Source organism: Aotus nancymaae, unplaced genomic scaffold (genome assembly GCF_030222135.1).
Source record: "Aotus nancymaae isolate 86718 unplaced genomic scaffold, 86718_ANA_hifiasm-v0.15.2.pri h1tg000011l, whole genome shotgun sequence".
In the NCBI taxonomy this organism is placed as follows: domain Eukaryota; kingdom Metazoa; phylum Chordata; class Mammalia; order Primates; family Aotidae; genus Aotus; species Aotus nancymaae.
The window spans coordinates 48,866,902-48,890,473 of NW_026988422.1; the positions used below are offsets into that span (position 1 = coordinate 48,866,902).

The 23,572-nt window shown below is 45.6% G+C and overlaps 1 protein-coding gene across 6 annotated transcripts in view; it reads right to left on the minus strand.

Annotated features, from left to right (window-relative positions):
- Positions 1–7,176: 7,176 nt before the first annotated feature.
- MAX (MYC associated factor X) overlaps positions 7,177–23,572 on the minus strand; it is a 28,714-nt gene continuing 12,318 nt past the window's right edge. For 2 of the 6 annotated variants that reach the window (XM_021669063.2, XM_064374943.1), the window contains 3 exons: positions 9,962–10,085; positions 9,394–9,478; positions 7,177–8,710 (listed from right to left, as the gene is read on the minus strand). In XM_021669063.2, the coding sequence (XP_021524738.1) occupies positions 8,523–8,710; positions 9,394–9,478; positions 9,962–9,982 (294 nt within the window). In that variant the 5' untranslated portion in view covers positions 9,983–10,085 and the 3' untranslated portion in view covers positions 7,177–8,522. The other 4 variants (XM_012464154.2, XM_012464156.2, XM_064374944.1 and 1 more) reach the window with 2 other exon arrangements.

Consider the following 23,572-nt stretch of genomic DNA (forward strand, 5'->3'; position numbering starts at 1 on the left):
TTTTTTTTTTTTTTTTTTTTTTGTAGAGGCAGGCTCTTGCTATGTTGCCCAGGCTGGTCTTGAACTGCTAGGCTTAAGTGATCCTCCTATCTTGGCCTCCCAAAGTGCTATGATTACAGGCATGAGCCACCATGCCCAGGCCATGCACTACAGTTTTTTGTAGGAAGGCCACAGAGGTAAAGTACCGCTCTCATCACACATCAAGGGTACACACCATCAACATGCTTCATCATGTTTATGCTGGTGTTAGCTGGTGTTGTCCTTCATCATCTGGCTGAGGGAGTTCGTCAGGTTCCTCCCTAAGGTTACCTTTTCTCCCTTTCCTGAATGTATCCTTTAGAAGGTAGTTACTATATGCAGTTCACACTTAAGAAGTAGGGAGCTGGCTCACACCTGTAATCCCAGCACTTTGGGAGGCCAAGGTGGGTGGATCACTTGAGGTCAGGAGTTTGAGATTAGCCTGGCCAACATGATGAAACCCCATCGCTACCAAAAATACAAAAATAAGCCGGGCGTGGTGGCCCACACCTGTAATCTCAGCTACCCAAGAAGCTGAGGCAAAAGAATCACTTAAACCTGGGAGGCGGAGGTTACAGTGAGCTGAGATCACACCACTGCACTCCAGGCTGGGTGACAGATCGAGACTCCGTCTCAAAGAAAAAAAACAAAAGAAGTGGGGAGTTATGCTCCACATCCTTGAAGGCAGAGCACCTACATAAATGATTTCTGGAATTCTACATGGGAGAAGTTTATTCTCAATTTATGTATTCAATCATTTCTTTATCACTATGGACTCAAATATTTATTTTATACTTCCCATTATGTTCCAATGCTATTTATTTTATTGCTTAAATTGTTGCAGTTTCGACCTCTGGGAGCTTTCTCAGTTGGCTTCTGTGTCTAACATACCCCACACTTTCTTACTTTCAATAGTAGTGGATTTTTATCATCCCTTTTCTTTCAACAAGTACTGCATGTTGATAATCATTCACACTGTGTAATGGGTACATTTGGGTTCAGTATACTGTTCTCTCAAGCCTTGATCACACTACACTACTACATGTCAGTTACCGTGAGTGTAAGACTTCATTGCCACTTTCTGTACCCATGAAGGCCTGGGATGATGGGACAAAGAAGGCAAGGGGAGCCTGGGCATTCAGCTACCAGACTCAGGGCAGGGTTCAGTGTCACAGCTCTCTCAAGGGGGAAGGGCTGCAAGGGGACTGCTCTCAGGTGTGCTGAATGGTGAGGTAGCCCTGTAGAGGCAGATGGTGATGATATGACACAAGTGCTGGGTGTCCATGCTCCTTGCTAGGCTCCATCCCCTCCGTCCCTCCCCTCCCTCTCTGAAGCAGTGGTTGCCATGAGACCAGATACCAAGGGACCAGTGAATGTGGTGGAATAGGAATGGTGACCCAAGCTGTGCAGAGCAGGAGGCTCTGACCCACCCTCCCTTCACCAACAGCCTCCCCCAGCCTCTCTGAATGGCTAGATGGGGAGCCCAAGGCTGGGCTTTTGTGGGCAGGACAGAGAGCCCATCAAGAGCTTGAGAAGCGATGACCTGGTGGCACTGCCCCTCCCATAGTGTCAAACATTTCTCACTGAGGGCCCCATCTCCTGAATTCCTCTGGCATTCAGAGCCCAGACGTGCACACTTGTGCTAAATGCCTAAGCCTCTTTTCTAACTACTCTAAGCTTCCTGAAGGCAAGGCCCAGGCTTTATAAGCTGCCTAGATTGCCCCAGTAGCCAGCACCGTGCTGGGCTGAGGCTAGGTGCTGCTCAAATACCTGAGGGTTGAACTCATGCAGAGGCAACCCTGGAACCGCCCTATTGAGGGCACAGAGATAAAGGTACATCTTGAGGCTGGAGTCCACTGGTACACGCGCCATTTGCACACAACATTTGAAGAGTACCCACCACAAGCCAGGCAGTGTTAGGGGCCCAGTAGGAAGCACACAGAGCAGCCGCTGATCCTGTAGGGGCTCCCAGTTGGAAATACCTGCTCATCACCAGTCTCTACACAGAGGATCCTGGGTGGGAAACATGGCCAACTTGTTGGAAACAGGGTCCCTCCTCTCCAAAGTCTCCTCCAGCCTTGCTGCAGTAGGTATTCTCTGTGGACATGACAGTCCTCCTCTCGGCTGGCTGGCCTTGCTGTGGCCTTTTGGCCCAAAGCCGTTGGCCACTGTCCTTTAGCCCAAGATCTGCCCCTGCCACCCCAGAGCTATTGATGGCACTGGGAGATAAACAACGAAGCTCTCAAGCACTGTGCATGGGTGCCAAGGGCAGCCAGGCTGCCATCTGGACGCGGGATGAGTGACTGGGGGTGTGGGCTCTGCATGCCCATTGGGTTATTTTTTGAATCAGACTTTGCATGGCTCATTCCATACTCCTGGGTCCCTGCAGGAGTAGGCTTTTAGAGAGAAGGCACACCCCTCTCTATCAGCCTACAGGCTGTCAGGCTTGTTTTTCTTGGCAGGAGACTTAATCCCTCACCTAGTTCAGCACTAGAATAGAAGGTTCGGGCTCAGCTTTCTTAATATTGGACCCTTGATTCTTTTTCTTCTTCTTCTCTAACCTTTAATTTACTGGAAAAATTTAATAGCCGAGACCATGCTACGTAATTTTGCCCAGAGCAGGCTGAGGCTATACAAGAGCCCCACCCCGCAAAGGACATCAGAGGAAAACAATCCTAAATGGGGCCTGGCAGTCACAACAGGCCTGCTGGGGCAGCTGGCATCTAGCACAGGGTGCAGGAGGAGACCTGCTCGGCTGGTTGTGAATTGTCCAAGGCCACCTGCTCGGCATTCTTTTAGACACGCCCATCCTGCTGGGTGTGTTGTGTGTACGTGCACGCGGAGTCAGAGTGAGCTAGAGCACATGGGTCCGTGGCCCAGTCATGAGGCTCATCTGCCCCACCTCACCCACCAGGCAGACTCTGCTCAAGGGACCCCTGAAGGGGAAGGCTGAAAAACAATGGCTTGACCACTATCATAACCAGCCGTGGGCAAAAAACACAGGGCAGGCACACGACGCGCTTGCAGGATCTGCGCCTGGCACAGTGTCTGCCACCCGGCACTGCAGAAACACAAACTGAAACTGGCACAAAGAACGGGGCAAAGTCACCAGTATGTTAATGGTTAATGGCTCCGAGCCAGTTTGCAAGGATATATTTCATTCCCCAACTCTATTTTTTTCTCCAAAAGGTAACAGATTTGTGGTCTTGCTCAAGCTCTTTCAGAAAACATGCAAATTTGTTACTGCCTTTTAGCATTCAATATACATTTACCCCCCCTTTCTTTTAAGGATTTTAATACAGTTAACTCTTATTACATCAGAGAAAAGGAGAATTTATTTACTCCACCTTTTTTTTTTTCTTTGGGATGGAGTCTTGCTGTGTCGCCCAGGCTGGTCTCAAACTCCTGACCTCAAGTGATCCGCCTGCCTTGGCCTCCCAAAGTGCTAGGACCATGTCCGGTCTCACTCCACATTTTAACAAAACTCAAAAATGGCTGCACTATCCAGGACATATGATGGCAGACAGACCTAAGAATTGCCAACATTTATTGAGTACTAAATGCCAGGAACAATTCATGGGCTTTTCACACTTATTCCCTTAAGCCTCACAATGGCACTTGGTACTATTACTGTCCTCACGTTACGGCTCAGAAAGCCAGAGCAATGTCACCCCAGAGGTAAGGGTTGTAGCTGGCATGGCAGTCCAGACAGGCGGGCTCAGGGGCCGTGGCCCTACCTACTCCGGCAATCATTCAGAAGCTCCTTAGGCTCCTTTCACAAACCGGCCCCAATGAAACACGAGCAACGACAACACTTACCAGCAGGGCGATGAGGGTTCACCAGGAGAGCCTCCGAAACGCACGCATGGGCCTCCCTGGTGTGGTCACACAGTCCTACCTAGAGTTAAGCCTGGCTTAGCCAAACTGTTCGAAAATGGGGTATCTGGCCAATCGGTTTTCTCCCTTAGAAAGTAACTAGAAAATATTTTTGTTTATTCCCTTTCGAAGGAAACTCTGGGGATGTTATGCGTTAGCTGCTGCCTTAGTGAACCCCAGACACCGAAGGAAATTCTCTATTAGCTATCTAGCAGTGTAGACATTGGCGAACTCTTTCTCCCTACCTGAGGCTTCCTCTTCAGGAAACAGAAACAATTTTGAACACAAGAATGCTCTAGTTTCATGTTCCCAGAGGCTTTTGAGAATGCAGCCTGGTGGCCGGGCCTGAGAGAGAGCCTTGCTCTGGCTAGATTATAAAACCTGCCTGGGGACCAGAGGCCAGCCAGTGCGTGCTATAGAAATGAGTGCTGCCCCATGTCATTACCCCTACTTGGAGCTTCAAAAGCGGGTGGTGGAGGCAGCCTTCAGCTCTTTTCCTTCTCGAGTTTAAAAACTTGGTAGCTCAGCCAGCTCCCAAAAGTATCAGAGCCCCACCGGAAGCACGCAAACTCATCAAGCCAATCCTAAGGACTGAACTATTTAACAAGCCCACTTCCCACACCTTCATCCTGGCCTCAGAGCCACTTTGCTAATTCAGCTCAGCTGTGCCTAACTTCCCCAACAGCGTCCTTTCGGTTCCCCAGGTTATATTACTTTTGGAAGTCAAACCTGAGTGACACGAGGACCACCTGAAAGACCTTGTTAAACTGACTCGTGGGCCACGGCACACTTTAGATCAGAGGAGTTCGAGCCCAGGAATCCTTTTAACAAGCAGCCCTGGGCACGATCCAAGGATCCCACTTTGAGTAACACCACATGGGGCTTCTGAGCAGTTCTGCCTGGGCCTCCAATAGTGTCCAAAGCTGAGAGATGCCATTGAATTGTGGTAGGAGGGAATGGGCAGAGCCTCGCCCAGGTTGACACCAGATCTAATGTACTCACGGGGCCGCTTCAGCCTTGAAGAGTTCGTGAGTCCAGTCTTGGTGTCACCTTGCTCTCTTTGGTCACTGTGCCTGGTAAGGATGGGGCACATCTCTGAGGAGTGGGAAGCATTTGTGACACACCAAGAAGTCAACCCTTTAGGGAACCACTTTAGGGAAGGTGTCGGGAGCTGGCCTTTTACCCCTGGCTGAATCAGTCCTGGTCACATGCTTTGTGTAAATAATGGCAGCAGGCACCTCAGTGATCGCTTGGTCCTGAGGTTAAGCACATTATAAGCATTATCTCATTTAATCCTCAAAACCACCTTATGAGGCCAGTGCTATTATTATCCTCATTTTATAGATAAAGATGCTGAGGCTGGGAGAAGTAACACAGCCACCAAGTGGCGGAGACAGGATTGTGAACCCAGCCAGTCTCATTTCAGAGGCCAAGCATAAAACACACATGATATTATCAGAAACAGAATTCTCCTTACTTCAGTCCCAGTTTAGGGCTCGGGCTCCTATTGTCTACTCAGTCTTGTTTTTTAAACCTGTCCCAGCTAAGATGACAGCTCTGTGAGCTTAGGTAGTCTTTACCTAAGAAATTGTAGAAGTTTTACAATGGGGTTAACATATCAAGAACTTTAAAAACTGGGCCATTTTAAATACCCTTGCACTTGGGGCAACTGTAAAGGTAGGGAAATATAAAGCTTAACAGGCCCCTCAGTGAAGCCACCTGCCACAGTGACCACGCAGATCTACAGCTTATCTGACTTTGTGTTAGTCAGCGTCCAGAGTAATGTCAAAATAAACCAAAGATTACTGTCACGGTGAGAAAGTAAGCTATGGTCAGACTTTGAGATCCTGAAGGGATACTCATACTCGCTTCCTAGACACACATACCAGAAGGGACTTGCCTGTGACTTTGATTTGTCCCTTTCAGCTGAGCACAGTCTCCAGGTGGAGCTCCCCTGTGTTCCCATCCAGGAAGCTGCGTCCAGTGGTACCTCCACCCTGTGCCAAAGTCCGCTCAGCATGCCAATTGGGTGGTTCGGATTTTCCCAGGTGAACCAGCCAGCTAGCCACTGTGCCCCTTGTCTTCTAGCTGGTTTACTGAAATCTAGAGAAGCCTAAACTCAACCCCTTGTCCGGCCAATATACCAGAGCCAGGGACTGGCTCTCAGGGACACCTCTTGTCCTCACACTGGCTCAACTGCCCCTTCCTATTTGCTACCTGCCTACTGGGTGCCAGCTTCACATGCCTTCCATCTCTGTATCAACAGTTTTACCCACAGCTTGGTTCTACCACCAATACTAAGCAAACCAACTGTATACTTAAGCCCAGATATACAAAGAGGTATAGTTAAGGGCAAGGAAAAAGACGAGAAAAGCATGTTAATCTTGAAGGCTTTCTGCAATAACCTGATTCTCATTCCCATTTCTTCCTATTGCAGTCTCTTTCCTCTACCTTGAAAAGAAGTGCCTTTAATAAATGGGATCTTGCTTTCCCAGCATCTTCCTTTTCCTTAATGTAATCATGGCCTTTGGAGGCTTGATCATGTTTCAAATTGCCTCTTATACATAACCCATCTGCCAGCTCCCATGAAACAAAAAAAGATATTATGGATTTAACATACAATTGATAGGAGCCACAGTGCTCTTCACTATTCTAAAGATCGTGAAAAATCCAAGAACTGATTTGACTTGACGTCCTCTTTGGGTCTAGGAACAGCAGTATTTCCTCTCAGCCAGATGGGAAAACCAAGGCTGAGCTGCGTCCTGGCCACAATTCCTTTTTCTTCCAAGGTCAAACAAGTTCAGGCTGGTGTTGGGTCCCCAGTCTGAGTAGAGCTAACTTGATGCCATTGGAACCTTCTTGACTGCCAGTCCTGGAACTGTCTAGAAACTGAAAGGTCCTGAAAAACAGCAACCTCTGAACTGGGCACTCATTACCAGGAGAACCTGAACCACAGCTCTGGGCAAGCAATTCCCCCAAAGGTCACTTGTTTAGCAAAAACTAGATCTAGAAATGTTGCCACAGCTACCCCCACATCTCTGTTGAACCTCAAAAGCCTTATCCAATGAACAAAGCCATCACCACCCATTTACTCTCCGGCTGAGCTGAGCTGTCGGAAGAAAGGAGAAACAACTCTGGCTTACGGCTGCTCCTGGTTCTGCAAGACCAGGTAAACCACCTCCACTTCTCACTCAGACTTCCAGAGCGGCCCTAACAGCTTCCAGAGGGGTCTCTCATCAACCATCTTGGCCTTAACAAGGGCAAGAAGACACCACCACCAAGAAGGATAAAATAAGTTTTTATTTATAGTCTTATAGTAAAGGGGGAAGCCTTAACTTGCAAGACAATTCTTCGGCAGTATGTACAACATACTTTTTATTTCCATGGAATGGAATCAAACACGAACTGAGACTACAGAGTATACACTAGAAATCAGCAAATGCCAGGAACGGAGTAGGAAAAAGACAAAGAAATGAGGCCTAAACACACAAAACCCTTCACTGGGATCTGTTGACCACAGCCAGAACCAGGGCTGGATCACACAAAGGAGACAGGTTTCAGGACAGCAGGAAAGGAAGTGGGGGGAGGGCAGGGAAGGGTCCGCACTGGGGTGCGGGTTTAGTACCAGGTAAATTGCTCTTGGTATTTACATACAAAATTAGTTGGCTCTATTTCTTAGAAATACACACGGGAAGAAAGGAAGATTTCATCATTACTTTATGAATCTGTCGCTTTACAAGACCAACATCATCAGAAATAGGAACAATTCACTCAGATTCAAATTTAAGTATCAGGAAATAAATATCAAATCATCATCACTGGCCCTCAATACAAAACCTCTATGCCACCCAAAACATCCTCCCTGTCCCAACCCCAAATGGCCACTCCCTGGTGGCTGCTGCTTCACTGCTGCCATCTCCCATGCATACCACAAGAATCCACGCAGCCCTCCGTGAGGCTGGCACCGCAGGCTTAAACAGCTGGCTGAGAGAGGCAGCAGTGAAACATGCCGAAGACTCCGTGCTGCGAATCTGTCCCCACTTTCTTTTCATACCACAAACTTCTTTAAGGATCTGGTCCTTCAATAGGAGCAATACACAGCTTTTTAGAAAAAGGAAAAAAACAACCTTAAAAAGGAGGAGGGTTAATTCTGATTACTCCAAACTGGTCATCTTCTCAAAGTAGAGCAGTTCACAGATTCACAAAGTCTATCCAACAGAGGTGAGGGCGGACCAGGAGGCCACCTGGGCAGGCCAGGCATCCTCCGGGCATGTGCCCGGCAGGGCTGGAGGAGCTGGTAGGGTGGGCAGGATACTATGGGCTCAGAGGTCTGGCCGGCCGTCTGTCCTCCACAGAAAAAGCTGCCAAGTTGGGGTGTTTTGGTTTAAAAATTCCTGGTGGGGACAGGGAATCCCTGAAGGGAATACATTAAAAAAAATACACAGTGGAAATGGGGAAGGAGAACGAGAGCTGTTGTCCAAGAGCTTCTACGTAAAAATAAAAATTTAAAAAAAAAGGGAGAAAGAGAAAAATAGAGTCTCTTAAATGGTTCTGAGGGTTCTACAGATGAACTGAAAGGAGGATGAGACGATGGAGACAGTTTTTATTGCTGGCCTGCCCCGAGTGGCTTAGGTGGCCTCCATCCGGAGCTTCTTCCTGCTTTGGGGCTCTTCAGGCTCAGACTCTGAGCTGGAGTCTGAGCCCCCATCGAAGGCAGAGATGGTGCTGCCCTTGGCGTTGGTGTAGAGGCTGTTGTCTGAGGAGGGGTAGTTGGTCTGCAGTTGGGCACTTGACCTCGCCTTCTCCAGTGCACGGACTAAAAGGCAACCAAGGGAGTGTGTTACTGCCTTCTGGAGACTTGGGGAGTAACCGAGTCTCAGACTCAGGGTCCAGCCTGTTCTTCCTAAGGGCTTGCTTGCTGGCCCCCGAGGCTCAAGGTGCTCAGAAGTAGCTCCCTTCGGGTGGCTGTTCACTCACATACTTCATTTCCCTCCCGCCTTTCCCAGCTGGACCTGGGAACCAGCAGACACCAATCCCACCCAACCCTGAAGAGAAGGCTTGTGATGTCACCGTGCGGCCACGGAAGCCCAGCGCAGAGACTGGAGCGTGAGCTTCCTGTGGGATTCAGCAGTGCAGTAACAGAGGAGAAGCTGGCTCAGTGGCATGAGGCTCCACAAGGTGTGAAGGCCACACAACAGCAGGAAAGGATGACGTAAGATGTATCAGCCAAAGAACACTTTTGACTTAGTTCTCGTGTACAAGATCCATTTGGAATGACAAGCTGGACACTTGGAAGCAAGTCACCGATACACGTAAAATACCTGGGCTTTTCAAACAGCCCCTACATGCAGGCTGCTTGGTGGCCCAATAACCAACCCACTGACACCACCCACTGCCCATCCCTTGGTTCAGCTCAGCTTGAGCCTGGAAGGTCAACCCTTTATTTTATTTTATTTATTTTATTTTATTTGAGGTTTTCTAACCCAGGTGGTTACTTGCATTTCCTTTTACTTGCATCTTCCATGAGGGAGGAAGAGAAGTGAATTCCCCAGGAACAAAGAACTTGATCAGCTCTCGCTTTCCCCTGTGGTTGTAGGAAAAGGCGGGTGTGAGCATTGAGAATAGCATGGGCCTAGCCCATAGGCTGCCCTGATTGGACTACCATTGACCATGGAGAGGGCTCACTGTCCCTGAACACCTGGATCTCTGGTACTTACACAGCACATTCCACTCCAAGGACCTCAAAGCTCTTTTCAGACACCTGATGCCAGGTGTGATCCCTACTGCAGGCAGAGCACCTGAGCCCCAAGAAGGGGGCAGATCAGGTCAGAAAAGATACAAGTTTCCAGATGTCCAACTTCCTAGCTTCCACTGTCTCCTCACTGGCGCCTCAGGTCCTTCCTCAGGATGGCTCTAACACTCAGCTACTCAGGCCCCAGGAAGCAGGGCGAAGCCTGTTTCTCCGCACATACTCCATGACTGGCTCTGACTCTGCAGGTCCAGGTGCCAAAGACTGACCCGGACGGAGCACAGCAGGGCCAGCTGCCCCACAGGCTCGGGTGCTCACCTTGCTGCTCCAGAAGAGCATTCTGCCGCTTGAGGTCGTCAATATCTTGCTGGTGTGTGTGGTTTTTCCTTCGCATATACTGGATATACTCTGTGGCTTTGTCTAGGATTTGGGCCCGGGATGCCTGTGGCAATATGAGAAAAAGCACAGGGGACAAAATAAAGACCGAATCCAGGCAGTGAGGGAACCTGGCCTTTCTGCAGCAACTGCTTCGGTGGCTGGAAACAAGAGGCTAAGGTGGGAAAAGGCTGAAGAAATATAGTAATGGCTATTGAACGCCTTCTTTGATTTTGTTTTGTTTTGAGACAGAGTTTCACTCTTGTTGCCCAGGCTGGAGTGCAATGGTGTGATCTTGGCTCACTGCAACCTCCACCTCCCGGGTTCAAGCAATTCTCCTGCCTCAGCCTCTCAAGTAGCTGAGATTACAGGCATGTGCCACTGTCGCTGGCTAATTTTTTGTATTTATAGTAGAAACGGGTTTCACTATGTTAGCCAGGCTGGTCTCGAACTCCTGACCTCAGGTGATCCACCCACCTCAGCCTCCCAAAGTGCTGAGATTATAGGTGTGAGCTACTGTGCCCGGCACTTTTTTTTTTTTTTTTTTTTTGAGACATAGTCTCACTCTGTTGCCCAGGCTGGAGTGCAATAGTGTGATCTCAACTCACTGCAACTTCCGCCTCCCCGGTTCAAGCAATTCTCCTGCCTCAGCCTCCTGAGTAGCTGGGATAACAGGTGCATGCTACATCGCCTGGCTAATTTTTATAATTTTAGTAGAGATGGGGTTTCACCATGTTGGCCAGGCTGGTCTCGAACTCCTGACCTCAGGAGTGATCCACCCACCTTGGCCTCCCAAAGTGCTGGGATTACAGGCGTGAGCCACTGCGCCTGTGAAGGCCTTCTTTGTGACACACAAGGTGCCAAGTACTTTACAGAGCTTACCTCACAAACAGTTTCAGAGGTAGTTCTACCAGGAACCCAAGATCAGAGAAGTAAACCGGATTTTTCGAAATCACCAGCTAGACAGTGATAGAGCCTGGATTTAAACTCAGAGACATCTGACTCTTAAATTGTACTCCCATCCCCTTTGATTCTTTAGGTTGCTTTAAAGTCTTTAGCTTGGCTATGTCTGGAAACGTTAAAATACTACTTCAATGAAAGCTTTAGGCCATTAACTCTGCTAGGGCACAGCTACACAGAGCTGGTCCAGAAAGACATGAGCAAGATTTCAGCTGGAGCTGGCTTGAGACAGCAATGGGTACAATGTGTTTCCTCAAGACCCAAGATGGCAGCCAAACTCTCAAACCATTGTTAACTATTCCCAACTGAACGATGCTGCTGTGTTACTATTTCAGCCTTCCCGGCTAAAGAGACTTTCATAAAAGCTGCCAGTGCTTGATGTCAACACAGGAAGAGCATGAGATTGGGCCATTTCAGGAAACAACCACACCTCTGTAACGGCTGTGGGTAGCCTGGGCACTGCCTTGTTAGAGGAACAAGTTCGTCCGTCAGTAACATGGATGTCGTGTTACTGTGCCCCTAGACATCAAACTTGTCTGGGAGATTCCCTCCAGGCTATAGAGTTACTTATGGCCAGGCAGAGAGCCATACTGGTAGAATAGTACAAAGCCAAGAGAAGCCCAAGCTGGGGTACCCTAGTAGCTTAAGGATGGCCTTCCAGCCAGAGGCTCCTGAGCAGCTGGAAAACTTCTTACCTAGGGTAGGGAGTGCTTGACAATTCCATATTACAAGCCCATTGGGTCCTAAACAACCAGAACACAACAGCAGGAGAATGACAAAGAAAACATGTACACTGTGGCTAGCAAAACCAGATCTACTCATATTAAGTCCTAACAATCTCAATTTATAGGCCTCAGTTTGGGCTGAGTTTCAGAGAGGTTTGGAAGGCCTGTGTTTATTTGTTAGTCTTCACAAGTACTAGAATGTCCAGGCTTTCCTCTTATAGCACCCTTAAGGCGATTTCCTCGAGGAAATTGTTCATAATCAACCAGTTTTATCAGGTACAAATTACGTACAAGGTACTGGGCAGATATTGTGGGGAAACAAAATGTATTAGTCATGGCTTCTTTGTCCCGAAGCTTACTTACTATCTAGTTGAGGACATAAATATGTTTATACACAGACAAATCACAGGGCAGTGCTGACAAGCGAAACCTGACTAGCAGAGATTACAGAGGCCACAGGACAGACGGCTTCTGGCTGGGGTGATTACCTACAGTGTGCCAGGACTGGCCTTGGTGCTGCTGCATATGTGTGTGTGTGTGTGTGTGTGTGTGTGTGTACACGCAATGCGCTCCTATCTGAAATGGCAAACCCTGCATTAGACCAAGGTGGCATCTGTGGGAAAAGGTCACTCTGAATAGGGAGACTAGCACAGACAAGGATATGGGGTGGGGAAAAAGCGAGATGTGATTCTTTAGTTGAGTCAGTCAGCTTATGTAGAAGGAATGCGAGTTCCTAGCCTAGCAATGGATACTTCAGGCACTGTTTCCCATTTCTGCAAAGGGGCCTTATTAGGGTTTAATTACTAGGTGACAAAATGGGGTGGGAAAAAGGAGCACATAATTAGAAGGGACTAATTAAAGTATCTTCCTCTCTGGATACTGGAGATGGAATGAAAAATGATTAGTATTGATGAGATGTGGTAGAGTGGTGAGGAAGAATTTGAGAATTAGAGGTCAGAGGTGTGCTCTACACGCTTGTCATTAATGAGTTCTGTGACTGCAGATATATTTCTCACCTTGCCTATTCCTCATCTGACTAGAAATTCTCTAAGACCCCACCTAGCCCTCCAAACTCTACCCTTTCCATCACTGATGTAATTGCTATGCATATTTACATCCCCCTCTTTAAATCTGCCTATGTAAAAGCTATTTTTTTCAACAAACAGTTCCCAGAAGGCAACATTAGCTCTTAACTACCCATGTGCATCTGGGACAAGGGAAAAATGCACAATCTCTGAAAGCAGAGAGCACTTGCAAACATTCAGTGATAACTTTTAATGAATGATCAAACTGAGTAGCAGCCTTTGTGCTACCAGTTTCTCCTTCAAATATTTATATATGCAACCAGGGAATTAGGATCAAGAAGTGAAAAATGAGTGGTAAGCACAGCAAAACAAGCCAGAAGAGGGAAAAAGATCCTGTGAGGGATGGCAGTTTCCATTTCAGGGTAGTTTTTGGATGAAGATAAAATTCACAGGTGTTCAGAACATAGTGTCTCGGGAACAAGAGGAGTCCAAAGAAGGCTGGATTGGTTTAAACCCAGAAGGAGGCCTTCAGAATGCTAAGCACAGCCTTTCCTCCATCCTCTGCTGAAAGCAAAAGTGCCTCAGTCACTTGGGGTGCCCTGATCTCTCAGCAAGTCCAAAATAATGGTTCAGAGTTTATTTTATTCTTCCCAGGGTACCCAACAAGAATTAAAATCCAACAAGAAAAAAATTTAAAGCATGAAATATAGAAACACTCCAAATTTGCATGTGCATTTAGTCCACGGAAGAAAAAGCAAAAGGCTGAAGCTAAAAATGCTAGACTCACCTGCAATCCTCCCCTCCCATCTTTCCATTCCATACAAAATCATGTGGCCAGTCACAGCATGAAGGTGAGGGCAGGCCCTTCCTTGTCTTTATGAGTTTATAATACGTGACCAGTAAACACGAAGCCAGCAAGAAACCCTGGGATTTATGGCATGGACTATGGAATGACCCCGGGCTTTAGGTTTCTGTTTTCTGAAAATTGCCCTAACTCAGCTGAGTCAACTGCCCACCTTCACGTGAGTGTGACTGATCAGACAGAACTTGGTAAGTCAACATGTCCACAGAGCAAGTGCTGCCTTGGGTACTCAGATAACGAGAATGATAATTTTGATTATGCCTTTGCGAACAGAAATGGCTCTTTAGATGGTTTGGATGGAGCCCTGAGACAGGATGGATGGTGGCTGCAGGGACTGACGAGGTAGTCAGGCGTCCCATGCAGCCATGTGAGTGAATGCAAAGGGCTCAGCAGGCTGGCCTCCCTCATCCCCCACCCCCTCCCCACACCTCTGGGAGTCACACAAAAGGATGCTGGGCAGCCTTGCCAGATCTTGCTCCAAAGCCATGGATGCACACAGCAACACAAATGACAATGATGGGGGTGGTAACAATGGCAGTAGCTAACACTTACTGAGAACTTACTAAGTGCCAGGCAACCTTCTGATGTATTATTTTCCCTATTTTATAAATGAGGAAACTGAGGCACAGAGCTGTAATTTACCCAATGTTACGTAAACTAGTAGGAAGTTGAGGCAGGATTTGAATCCAAGCCTCCAGGACACTCATATTTTGGGAACACAGGGGAAGCTATCAATGGAAGACCCTCATGAAGGTGGTTTTCTGGAGGAGTGACAGCTGAAGCCCAATGGTAAATTGTCTCTGCACAGGTAACAGGTGTAGGAGTTGAGTTGAAAGTGAAGCAATGATGAAGACTAGTCTTCAGAATTTGGTTGAAAAGTAAGAAGTGGGCCAGGTGCAGTGGCTCATGCCTGTAATCTCAGCACCCTGGGAGGCTGAGTGGGAGGATCACTTGGGTTCAGGTGTTGGGGACCAACATAGAAAACATTAAAACACATGGGCTCTATAAAAAACCCGGGAGGTGGAGGTTGCAGTGAGCCAAGATCATGCCATTGCACTCCAAAAAATTAGCTGGGCATGGTGGTGCACGAATGTGGTCCCAGCTACTTGGGAGGCAGAGATGGGAGGATCTCTTGAGCTCAGGGGGCTGAAGCTGCAGTGAGTCATGTTTGTGCCAACACACTCCAGCCTGAACAACAGAGCAAGACCCTGCATCCAAAAAAAAAAAAAAAAAAAAAAGTGAAAAATGGTAGCTTGTAATAGGAGCACTGAAAGAAGATTATTTTTTTCTTTTTTATTTTAAGAACAGGTGAGAACTAAACAGGCTTCTAGCAGAAACACATTGAGAGGAAAAGCCTGAAGATGCAAGCTAGCTTGAGAGAATTGACCTAACCACCTGGCCTGGTGGGCAGAAGTGGAAGGTTAGGTGGGGGATGTCAGCTTCCCATAGTACTGCTGACTTCATTACCTCTTGGCAGCCCAGAAGGATCAAAGCAAAATGAACAATGTAGAAGACCCACGGTGTGGCGGAGGGTCTGGCAGGTTCCTGTCCCTCCTACTGTTTATGCTGCAGCTGGGTGTCCATTTGCATTCCCTCCCAAGGCAATAAGCAGACAGAGGGAAGGCCAACCCCCTCAACCAGAGGCACCCACTGTGAGACCTCTGCTTTTGAACAGTGTCCACCCACCCCACACATCACGGCAAGAACTGACTACATATGTCACAAAAGGTCCCAAACCCAGAAGAGTTGGATTCTAATTAGAACCATTTAAGGCCCCAAATGACTCCTGAATTTGTTAGCACTGATGCTTCAGATGAAGTCCAAGGTTATTAAATTTCATTTAAGGCAATGGTTCTCAAAAATTGTCAATGTAAGGCAAGAGTTCCAAACACTTCGGGAGTTATAAACTTATCACAGTAAGTTGGATTTCTGTAAAAATTCAAGTAGTTTTAGGAAGTGGGTGGGGAGAGGTGAGGAAAAGAACAGTAGTACGAGATTGTTAACATTAGGAACACCACTACCCCTCCCTACGGTCCCAATGCTGACGTCAGCAACAATAATCTTAACTCTATTGAACACTTTTCCTCTTCAGTACCAAAAACAGATGCCACTGGGCTGATGTTACAGCTGTCTTGTTTCCCTAAGAACCAAAATGCCTGCCGAGCACGGTGGCTCACACCTGTAATCCCAGCACTTTGGGAGGCTGAGGCAGGTGGATTACCTGAGGTCAGGTGTTTGAGATCAACCTGGCCAACATGGTGAAATCCTTCTCCACTAAAAATACAAAAATTAGCCAGGTGTGGTGGCGGGCACCTGTAATCCCACCTACTCAGGAGGCTGAGGCAAGAGAATTGCTGGAGCCTGGAAGGTGGAGGTTGCAGTGAGCTGAGATCATGCCATTGCACTCCAGCCCTGGCCAACAATAGCAAGACTCGGTCTCCAAAAAAAAAAGAACCAAAATGAACCAAAATGCCCTATATGGAGGGATGAAAAAGAGGTACTGGTGGACTCACCAACTCACATAGTTATATTCTGTACTAGTTATTTTAGAGAAAATGACACCATTTATTTTTTGAAACCTGTGTAAGCTTTTACACATATGAAGGTAAAGGAAGAGCCCAGGGCAAAACTGGTGTAATTTCCATGTGAATAAACCATCTTTGAAAACCGAAATGCAAGAATATGCACAATAAATTTGGATCCACATTAAACTAGTTCATTCAAAAACAGAACCCCATCGATGCCAGCATAGGAGGCTGGAAGGTCAGTCAGCACAGACCTGTGGCTATTTGAAGGCTTCCTGCTGCCAGGACCTCCCCAGCCACAGGACCACTTTGTTCATTACCAGGGAAAGGCAGAACTCTCAGCCCTGCAAGCAGCTTAATCAAAGCCAGGAGTCAGACATTTGTTTAAGGGGTCAAAACAATCATTTTTAAAATCTTGCATTCTTTTCTCGTGTGCCCTTGGTAGCTTGAAATGAAGGTGTGGCATTTTTGCATCGAACTTTGACCATGAAGGACAGGAGTATGTAATTTTCAAAAGAGGAAATAGAGCTAGTAAATAAACGTGGAAAAGCAATTAATTTCACAATAAACAGAATATAAAATTACTAACTTTTGTTTACTGAATTAGGCACCCTCTTAAAAAAAATTCCAATGATAATGAAGCTGGTACTCTCAAAACTCGATTAAAAGTATGTAATCAACATATAATCAATGTATTTAAAATTATTCTTTCACTAAGTCTTAAAAATTCAACTTCACAGCACATCTCAATTCAGAGTACTCAACATTTCAAGGGTTTATTAGCCACGTGTGGCTAGTGACTATCAGATCAGTGCAATCCAAAGATAGACTGTCTGTACCCCTCTGCCTCGTTTAATGTGACTGAAATTGGACATCATCTTAAAGTGGATGTGAAAAGAAACCTGCCTCCTTTTTTTCTCCTAAGTCTTTTTTTCAGTCAGCACAGACCTGTGGCTATTTGAAGGCTTTAGAATTTGCTTGAAAAAAGAAGGAAATAGAAGAAAGAGGACTTGAAAACAATCCTCTTGGAAAGCATTTTGGCAACACGGAAAAAAGTCAGATGCTCATACCCTTCAACACAGAAGTCCAGCTTCTTGGAATCTACGGAAATGGCTACATACAAATAGATATCCATCACTATATTAATTATAAATTTAAAAAACTGAATGCAACCCCAGTTGCCCAAGAGAAATATGCCTAATGATTAAACATGAACACACTGTATGACCTGGGGAAAAATATGATATTATGTAAAAGCAGCAAGCTATAAATAGCACTTTCCCTGAGGGAAGCATGCAGATGAAGAGACCAGGAAGGAATACACAAATCGATAACACTGTATTTCCTTGCTTCTTAGACTCCATCAATAAATCCATGGATTGAACAATAGCAGCTTTTGAGGAGAAAAAAAGGAGGCAGGTTTCTTTTCACATCCACTTTAAGATGATGTCCAATTTCAGTCACATTAAACGAGGCAGAGGGGTACAGACAGTCTATCTTTGGATTGCACTGATCTGATAGTCACTAGCCACACGTGGCTAATAAACCCTTGAAATGTTGAGTACTCTGAATTGAGATGTGCTGTGAAGTTGAATTTTTAAGACTTAGTGAAAGAATAATTTTAAATACATTGATTATATGTTGATTACATACCTATTTTTTAGTATTAGGCTAAATAAAAGATATTATTCAAATTAATTTCACCTGTTTAACTTTTTAATTGAGTCCACTCAAAAATTTAATTGTATTTAAGTTATATTTAAAATGCATTTGTGACTCACATTAAATTTCTGTTGGGCAGCATTTGTCACAGGATCAAAGGGAAGGTTGTAGTTGTGTTAAAGGAAGGGGAAACTCATGTTTTTTCTTCTTCCCATTTTTCTAAAGTTTTTGTAATTTTGTTGGAGAAAAAAAATACTAAAGGCAAAGCCTAGTAATCAATCCTTATCCTTCCAAATCTCAAGATGTGAAAAATGTTAGGTGAGGAACTCTCTAGTACTCTTGGGGTAATAAGACCTCTCCCATTCTGTGTGACAGTCTCCCAGAAGGAATAATTAGATTTCTGCCCTGCAGGAGCATACCATTTAGTTAGGTGATAAGATAATCACAGAAATTAGGGAGACAGAGGAGAGGTTCCACAAAGGCCACAGAGGTTCAGGGGAGGGTTCTAAGGGTGGGGCAGTATTTGATATGGGCCTCTAAGGCAGGGAGCTAGAGATTGAGGGAAGCAGGGAACTCAGACAGGAAACAGAGGACAGAATGCAGGTAGGCCTTGTGAGCAGGGCTCTTCAATATGGAACACGCAAGTCATCTGGGAAGTGTGGCTGGGGTTGGACCTTGAGAAAAGCGAAGAACTCAGATAAGCTGAGAATGAAATTCCTGGGCAAAGAGAAGAGGGGTTGATATGGTTTGGCTGTGTCCCCACCCAAATCTCATCTTGAATTGTAACTCCCACAATTCCCAGTAGTGGGAGGAACCTGGTGAGAGGTAACTGAATCATGGGGGTTGGTCTTTCCCATGCTGTTCTCAGGATAGTGAATAAGTTTCGTGAGATCTGATGGTTTTAAAAACTGAAGTTTCCCTGCACAATCTCTCTCTTTTTGCTTGCTGCTATCCCTGTAAAACGTGACCTACTGTTCCTTGCCTTCTGCCATGACTGTGAGGCCTCCCTAGCAACATGAAACTGAAAGTCAGTAAACTTCTTTCTTTTGTAAATTGCCCAGTCTCAGGTATGTTTTTATCAGCGGCGTGAAAACAGACTAAATATAGTAAATTGGTACCAGTAGAGTGGGGCGCTGCTAAAAAGATATCCGAAAATGTGGAGGCAACTTTTAAATTGGGTAACAGGCAGAGGTTGGAACAGTTTGGAGGGCTCAGAAGAAGATAGGAAAATGTGGGGAAATTTCAAACTTCCTAGAGACTTGTTGAATGGCTTTGCCCAAAATGCTGATAATAATATGGACAATAAAGTCCACGCTGAGGTGGTCTCAGATGGAAATGAGGAACTTGTGGGGAACTGGAGCAAAGGTGACTCTTCTTATGTTTTAGCAAAGAGATGGGTGGCATTTTGCCCCTGCCCTAGAGATATGTGGAACTTTGAACTTCAGAGAGATGATTTAGGGTATCTAGAGGAACAAATTTCTTTCTTTTTTTTTGAGACAGAGTTGTGCTCTTGTTGCCCAGGCTGGAGTGCAATGGCATGATCTCAGCTCACTGCAACCTCTGCCTCCCAGGTTCAAGTAATTCTCCTGCCTCTGCCTCCTGAGTAATTGAGATTACAGGTATGCGCCACCACGCCCAGCTAATTCTGTACTTTTAGTAGAGACAGGTTTCTTCACGTTGGTCAGGCTGGTCTTGAACTCCCAACCTCAGGTGATCCACCCACCTTGGCCTCCCAAAGTGTTGGAATTACAGGCGTGAGCCACCATGCCTGGCCTAGAGGAAGAAATTTCTAAGCAGCAAAGCATTCAAGAGGTGACTTGGGTGCTGTAAAAGGCATTCAGTTTTATAAGGGAAGCAGAGCATAAAAGTTTGGAAAATTTGTAGCCTGACAATGTGATAGAAAAGAAAATCCCATTTTTTGAGAAGAAATTCAAGCCAGCTGCAGAGATCTGCGTAAGTAATGAGGAGCTAAACATTAATCTCCAAAACAATGGGGAAAATGTCTCCAGGGCATATCAGATTTTCAAGGCACCTGCTCCCATCACAGGCCTGGAGGCCTAGGAGGAAAATAATTTTCTGGGCTGGGCCCAGGATCACCACATTGTGTGCAGTCTAGTCTAGGGACTTGGTGTCCTGTGTCCCAGCCACTCTAGCCATCGCTGAAAGGGGCCAATGCAGAGCTCAGGATGTGGCTTCAGAGGGTGCAAGCCCTAAGCCTTGGCAGCTTCCACATGGTGTTGAGCCTGTGAGTGCACAGAAGTCAAGAACTGGGGTTTGGGAACCTCTGCCTAGATTTCAAAGGATGGAGTATGGAAATGCCTGGATGTCTAGGAAGAAGTTTGCTGCAGGGACAGGGCCCTCATGGAGAACCTCTGCTAGGGCAGTGCAAAAGAAAGAGGTTTACTGACTTTCAGTTTCATATGGATGCGGAGGCCTCACAATCATGGCATAAGGCAAGGAAGAACAAGTCACATTTCACAGGGGTGGCAGCAAGCAAAGAGAGAGCTTGTGCGGGGAAACTCCTGTGCACTCTATGTGGGGTCAGAGCCCATACACAGAGTCCCTACTGGGACACTGGCTAATGGAGCTGTGAGAAGAGGGCCACTATCTTCAGATCCCAGAGTGGTAGATCCACTGACAGCTTGCACCGTGCACCTGGAAAAGCTACAGACACTCAATGCCAGTCTGTGAAAGCAGCCAGGAAGGAGGCTGTACCTTGCAAAGCCAAAGGGGTGAAGTTACCCAAGACCATGGGAACCCACCTCTTGCATCACCGTGACCTCTATGTGAGACATCGAGTCAGAAGATCATTACAGAGCTTAAGATTTTACTGCCCCGCTGGATTTTGGACTTACATGGGGCCTGTAGCTCCTTTTTTTTTTTTTTTTGCAATTTCTCTCATTTGGAATGGCTGTGTTTAACCACTGCCTGTACTCCCATTGTATCTAGGAAGTAACTAATTTGCTTTTAATTTTATAGGCTCATAGGCAGAAAGTACTTGCCTTGTCCCAGATGAGACTCTGCACTGTGGACTTTTAAGTTAATGCTGAAATGAGTTAAGACTTTGAGGGACTGTCGGGAAGGCACCATTGGTTTTGAAACATGAGATATGGGAGGGGCCAGGGTGGAATAATATGGTTTTGCTGTGTCTCCACCCAAATCTCACCTTGAATTGTAACTCACACAATTTCCATGTGTCATGGAAGGAACTTGGTGGGAGGAAACTGAATCATGGGGGCAGGTCTTTCCCATGCTGTTCTTGTTATAGTGAATAAGTCTTGCAAGATCTGAATGGTTTTAAAAATGGGAGTTTCTCTGCACAAGCTCTCTTTGCCTGCTGCCATCCATGTAAGACAAGACTTGCTCCTTCTTGCCTTCTGCTATGATTGTGAGGCTTCTTTCCAGCCACGTGGAACTGTAAGTCCATTAAACCTCCTTCTTTTGTAAATTGCTCAGTCCCAGGTATGTCTTCATCAGCAGCGTGAAAACAGACTAATACAAAGGTATACAGTAACTGGAAGGTTAATGCTGGGAAGGAGGAGAAAAAGCAGGTGGGTAAGTTGGGTACCTTATTTACAGAACATGGAATACCAGTCCTTACCTAAATGGGCAATGAAAAGCCCTTGGAGGTGTTCAGCAGCACAGAAATAATTTATAAGAAATTAAATCCATTTACAATTGCTGAGGCTGGAGCCTAAGGGAGACTTGGGCAACTATGGGCAACAATTTAAGATGCAGAAACTTTAAAAAGATAATTGTCCAAGTTGGAGTATGGCCAACTAATAACCTTAATGAGTAATGAGGACAAGTGGATAGGGCTGTGATTTACATTTCACTTAAAAGACAATCCCTCCAGCAGCCCAAATATGCTATAGACACAGGCTACTGAATGAATTGTCAGCCTTGAAAGCATCAAGAGAATAAGCCATCTCCCGAAATAATGTGGCCAGGTAGATGAGGGATTCCTCTCATCAGCTAATAAATATTCACTATATTCCCTACTATGTGCAGGCACTGAGGGAAGAAATATAACCAAAAGGAGACATTTTCCCTGCCTTCATGGTACTTATTTATAGTGTAGTGCCAGCAGACAGTCATTGAATAATCACACAAATATATGTAAAACCACATATATTAAGTGTAATATATGTAAGTGTGTACAAAAAAGTATAAGTGCTATGAGAGCCTTTATCCTTAAGAATCATGTTCCCTGCCATAAGGGAACTATTAATATTTGGTTTCAACATCTACCTGTTAAGAAAACCAGACTTTAATGGAAATGAAACTGAGATTAACTCAATGTAAAGCTCTTATCTGATGCTCAGCATGTTATCTCATTATTGTTAATTGTTAGATATAATCCTCTTTCCCAACAAGAGAGTAAGACCCTCAACGGTAAACACTGTCTATTACATCTTTTAACCTCTACAGCACTCACAAGGTCTCATTTATATAGTTAAGCACATAATATTGACTGTTACTGTTTAAGGGCTGAGCAAGTCTGCTGTTTCCTCTGGCTTGCTCTCTTCACCACAATTTACTGAGAGCTTACTATGTGCCAGAATCTATGATAGGAACTGACAGAGGCAGTGCCCTCAAATTCTCACCTCAAAATAAAAAAATTTTGTTTTTCTTTATTTTCATTTGAAGTTATATTCTCTCTCTTCAACACAGCTCTCCCCATAAGGGACAAATGAGAGCTCGACTGCCTGAGAGAGCAATGAGTTTGATAAACAGGCACTGAGGGAGAGACTTAAAAGATGAGAAATTACTATAAACCACCGTAGAGCTACAAATGGCAATGTTGAAAATAACTTTCTACTGCTAAAGTCATCCATGATAAAGAGACAGTGTGAATGGTTATAATCATTCTGGCTCAGGTATTGGGGCTAACTTATGAGATGGAGGACGGAATTATACCCCCATGTAAAGGCAAAATGATGGGCTGGCTATCAGGTCTTGCCCCCCAACATAAACACAGTGAGCTTAGTGCCAGTGAACAGTTGTGTAACACTCCCTAGTACCCAAGCAAGGACAGTTAACTAATATTTTCTGTTAAAGAAAAGTAATATCTCTGGGAAAGAAAAAAATGGGGCCACAGTTGATCTTGCCCTCACTCCATTACTCTGGTTAGCTGGCTGATGATTCTAATTCCATCCTATTGTTCCCAGTGGGCTCCATGTACAGCTGAGAAAGGAACACAAGACTCAAACAACAGAGATCAAGGGTTTACTTGCCAACCTGGGACATATGGCAAAACCCAAATGAACCAGTAACTGTAATGGTCTCTTTTCTTGGGCTCAGAACAACTATGTGAACTCAGAAAGAAACTATAGACTTTAAATGATCCTTAATACCCTGCATTTCAGTGTTACCTACATATGCCAACTTAGAGGGGAGTATTTTTGTAGCAGCCCTGGTTTGACACACTGCCAAGATTAATAGGCCCATCCAGGGGAAGCTCCTAGGACAACGACAAGATACAAGTATTTAAGCAAGATTTCTTTAAAATATCCTTAAATTGTTTACCCATGTGGTACAGGAAAAAGATGGAACTTGGCAATTGGCAATCTTGAATTCTAGCCCCTGTCCTGCTAAGATGAGATAGTGATCTTGAGCCTGTGAATAACAATGACAGGAGCAACAGCAGTAATAACTGTCCAATAACAGTACCATATCTTATACAACTGCTGTGTGGATTTAATTTTACATTGCAATACAATGTCAATTATTACTGATTTTTTTCCTCAAGCAAGAAGTAATAAATCTTTTCTTTTTTTTGAGACAGGGTCTCA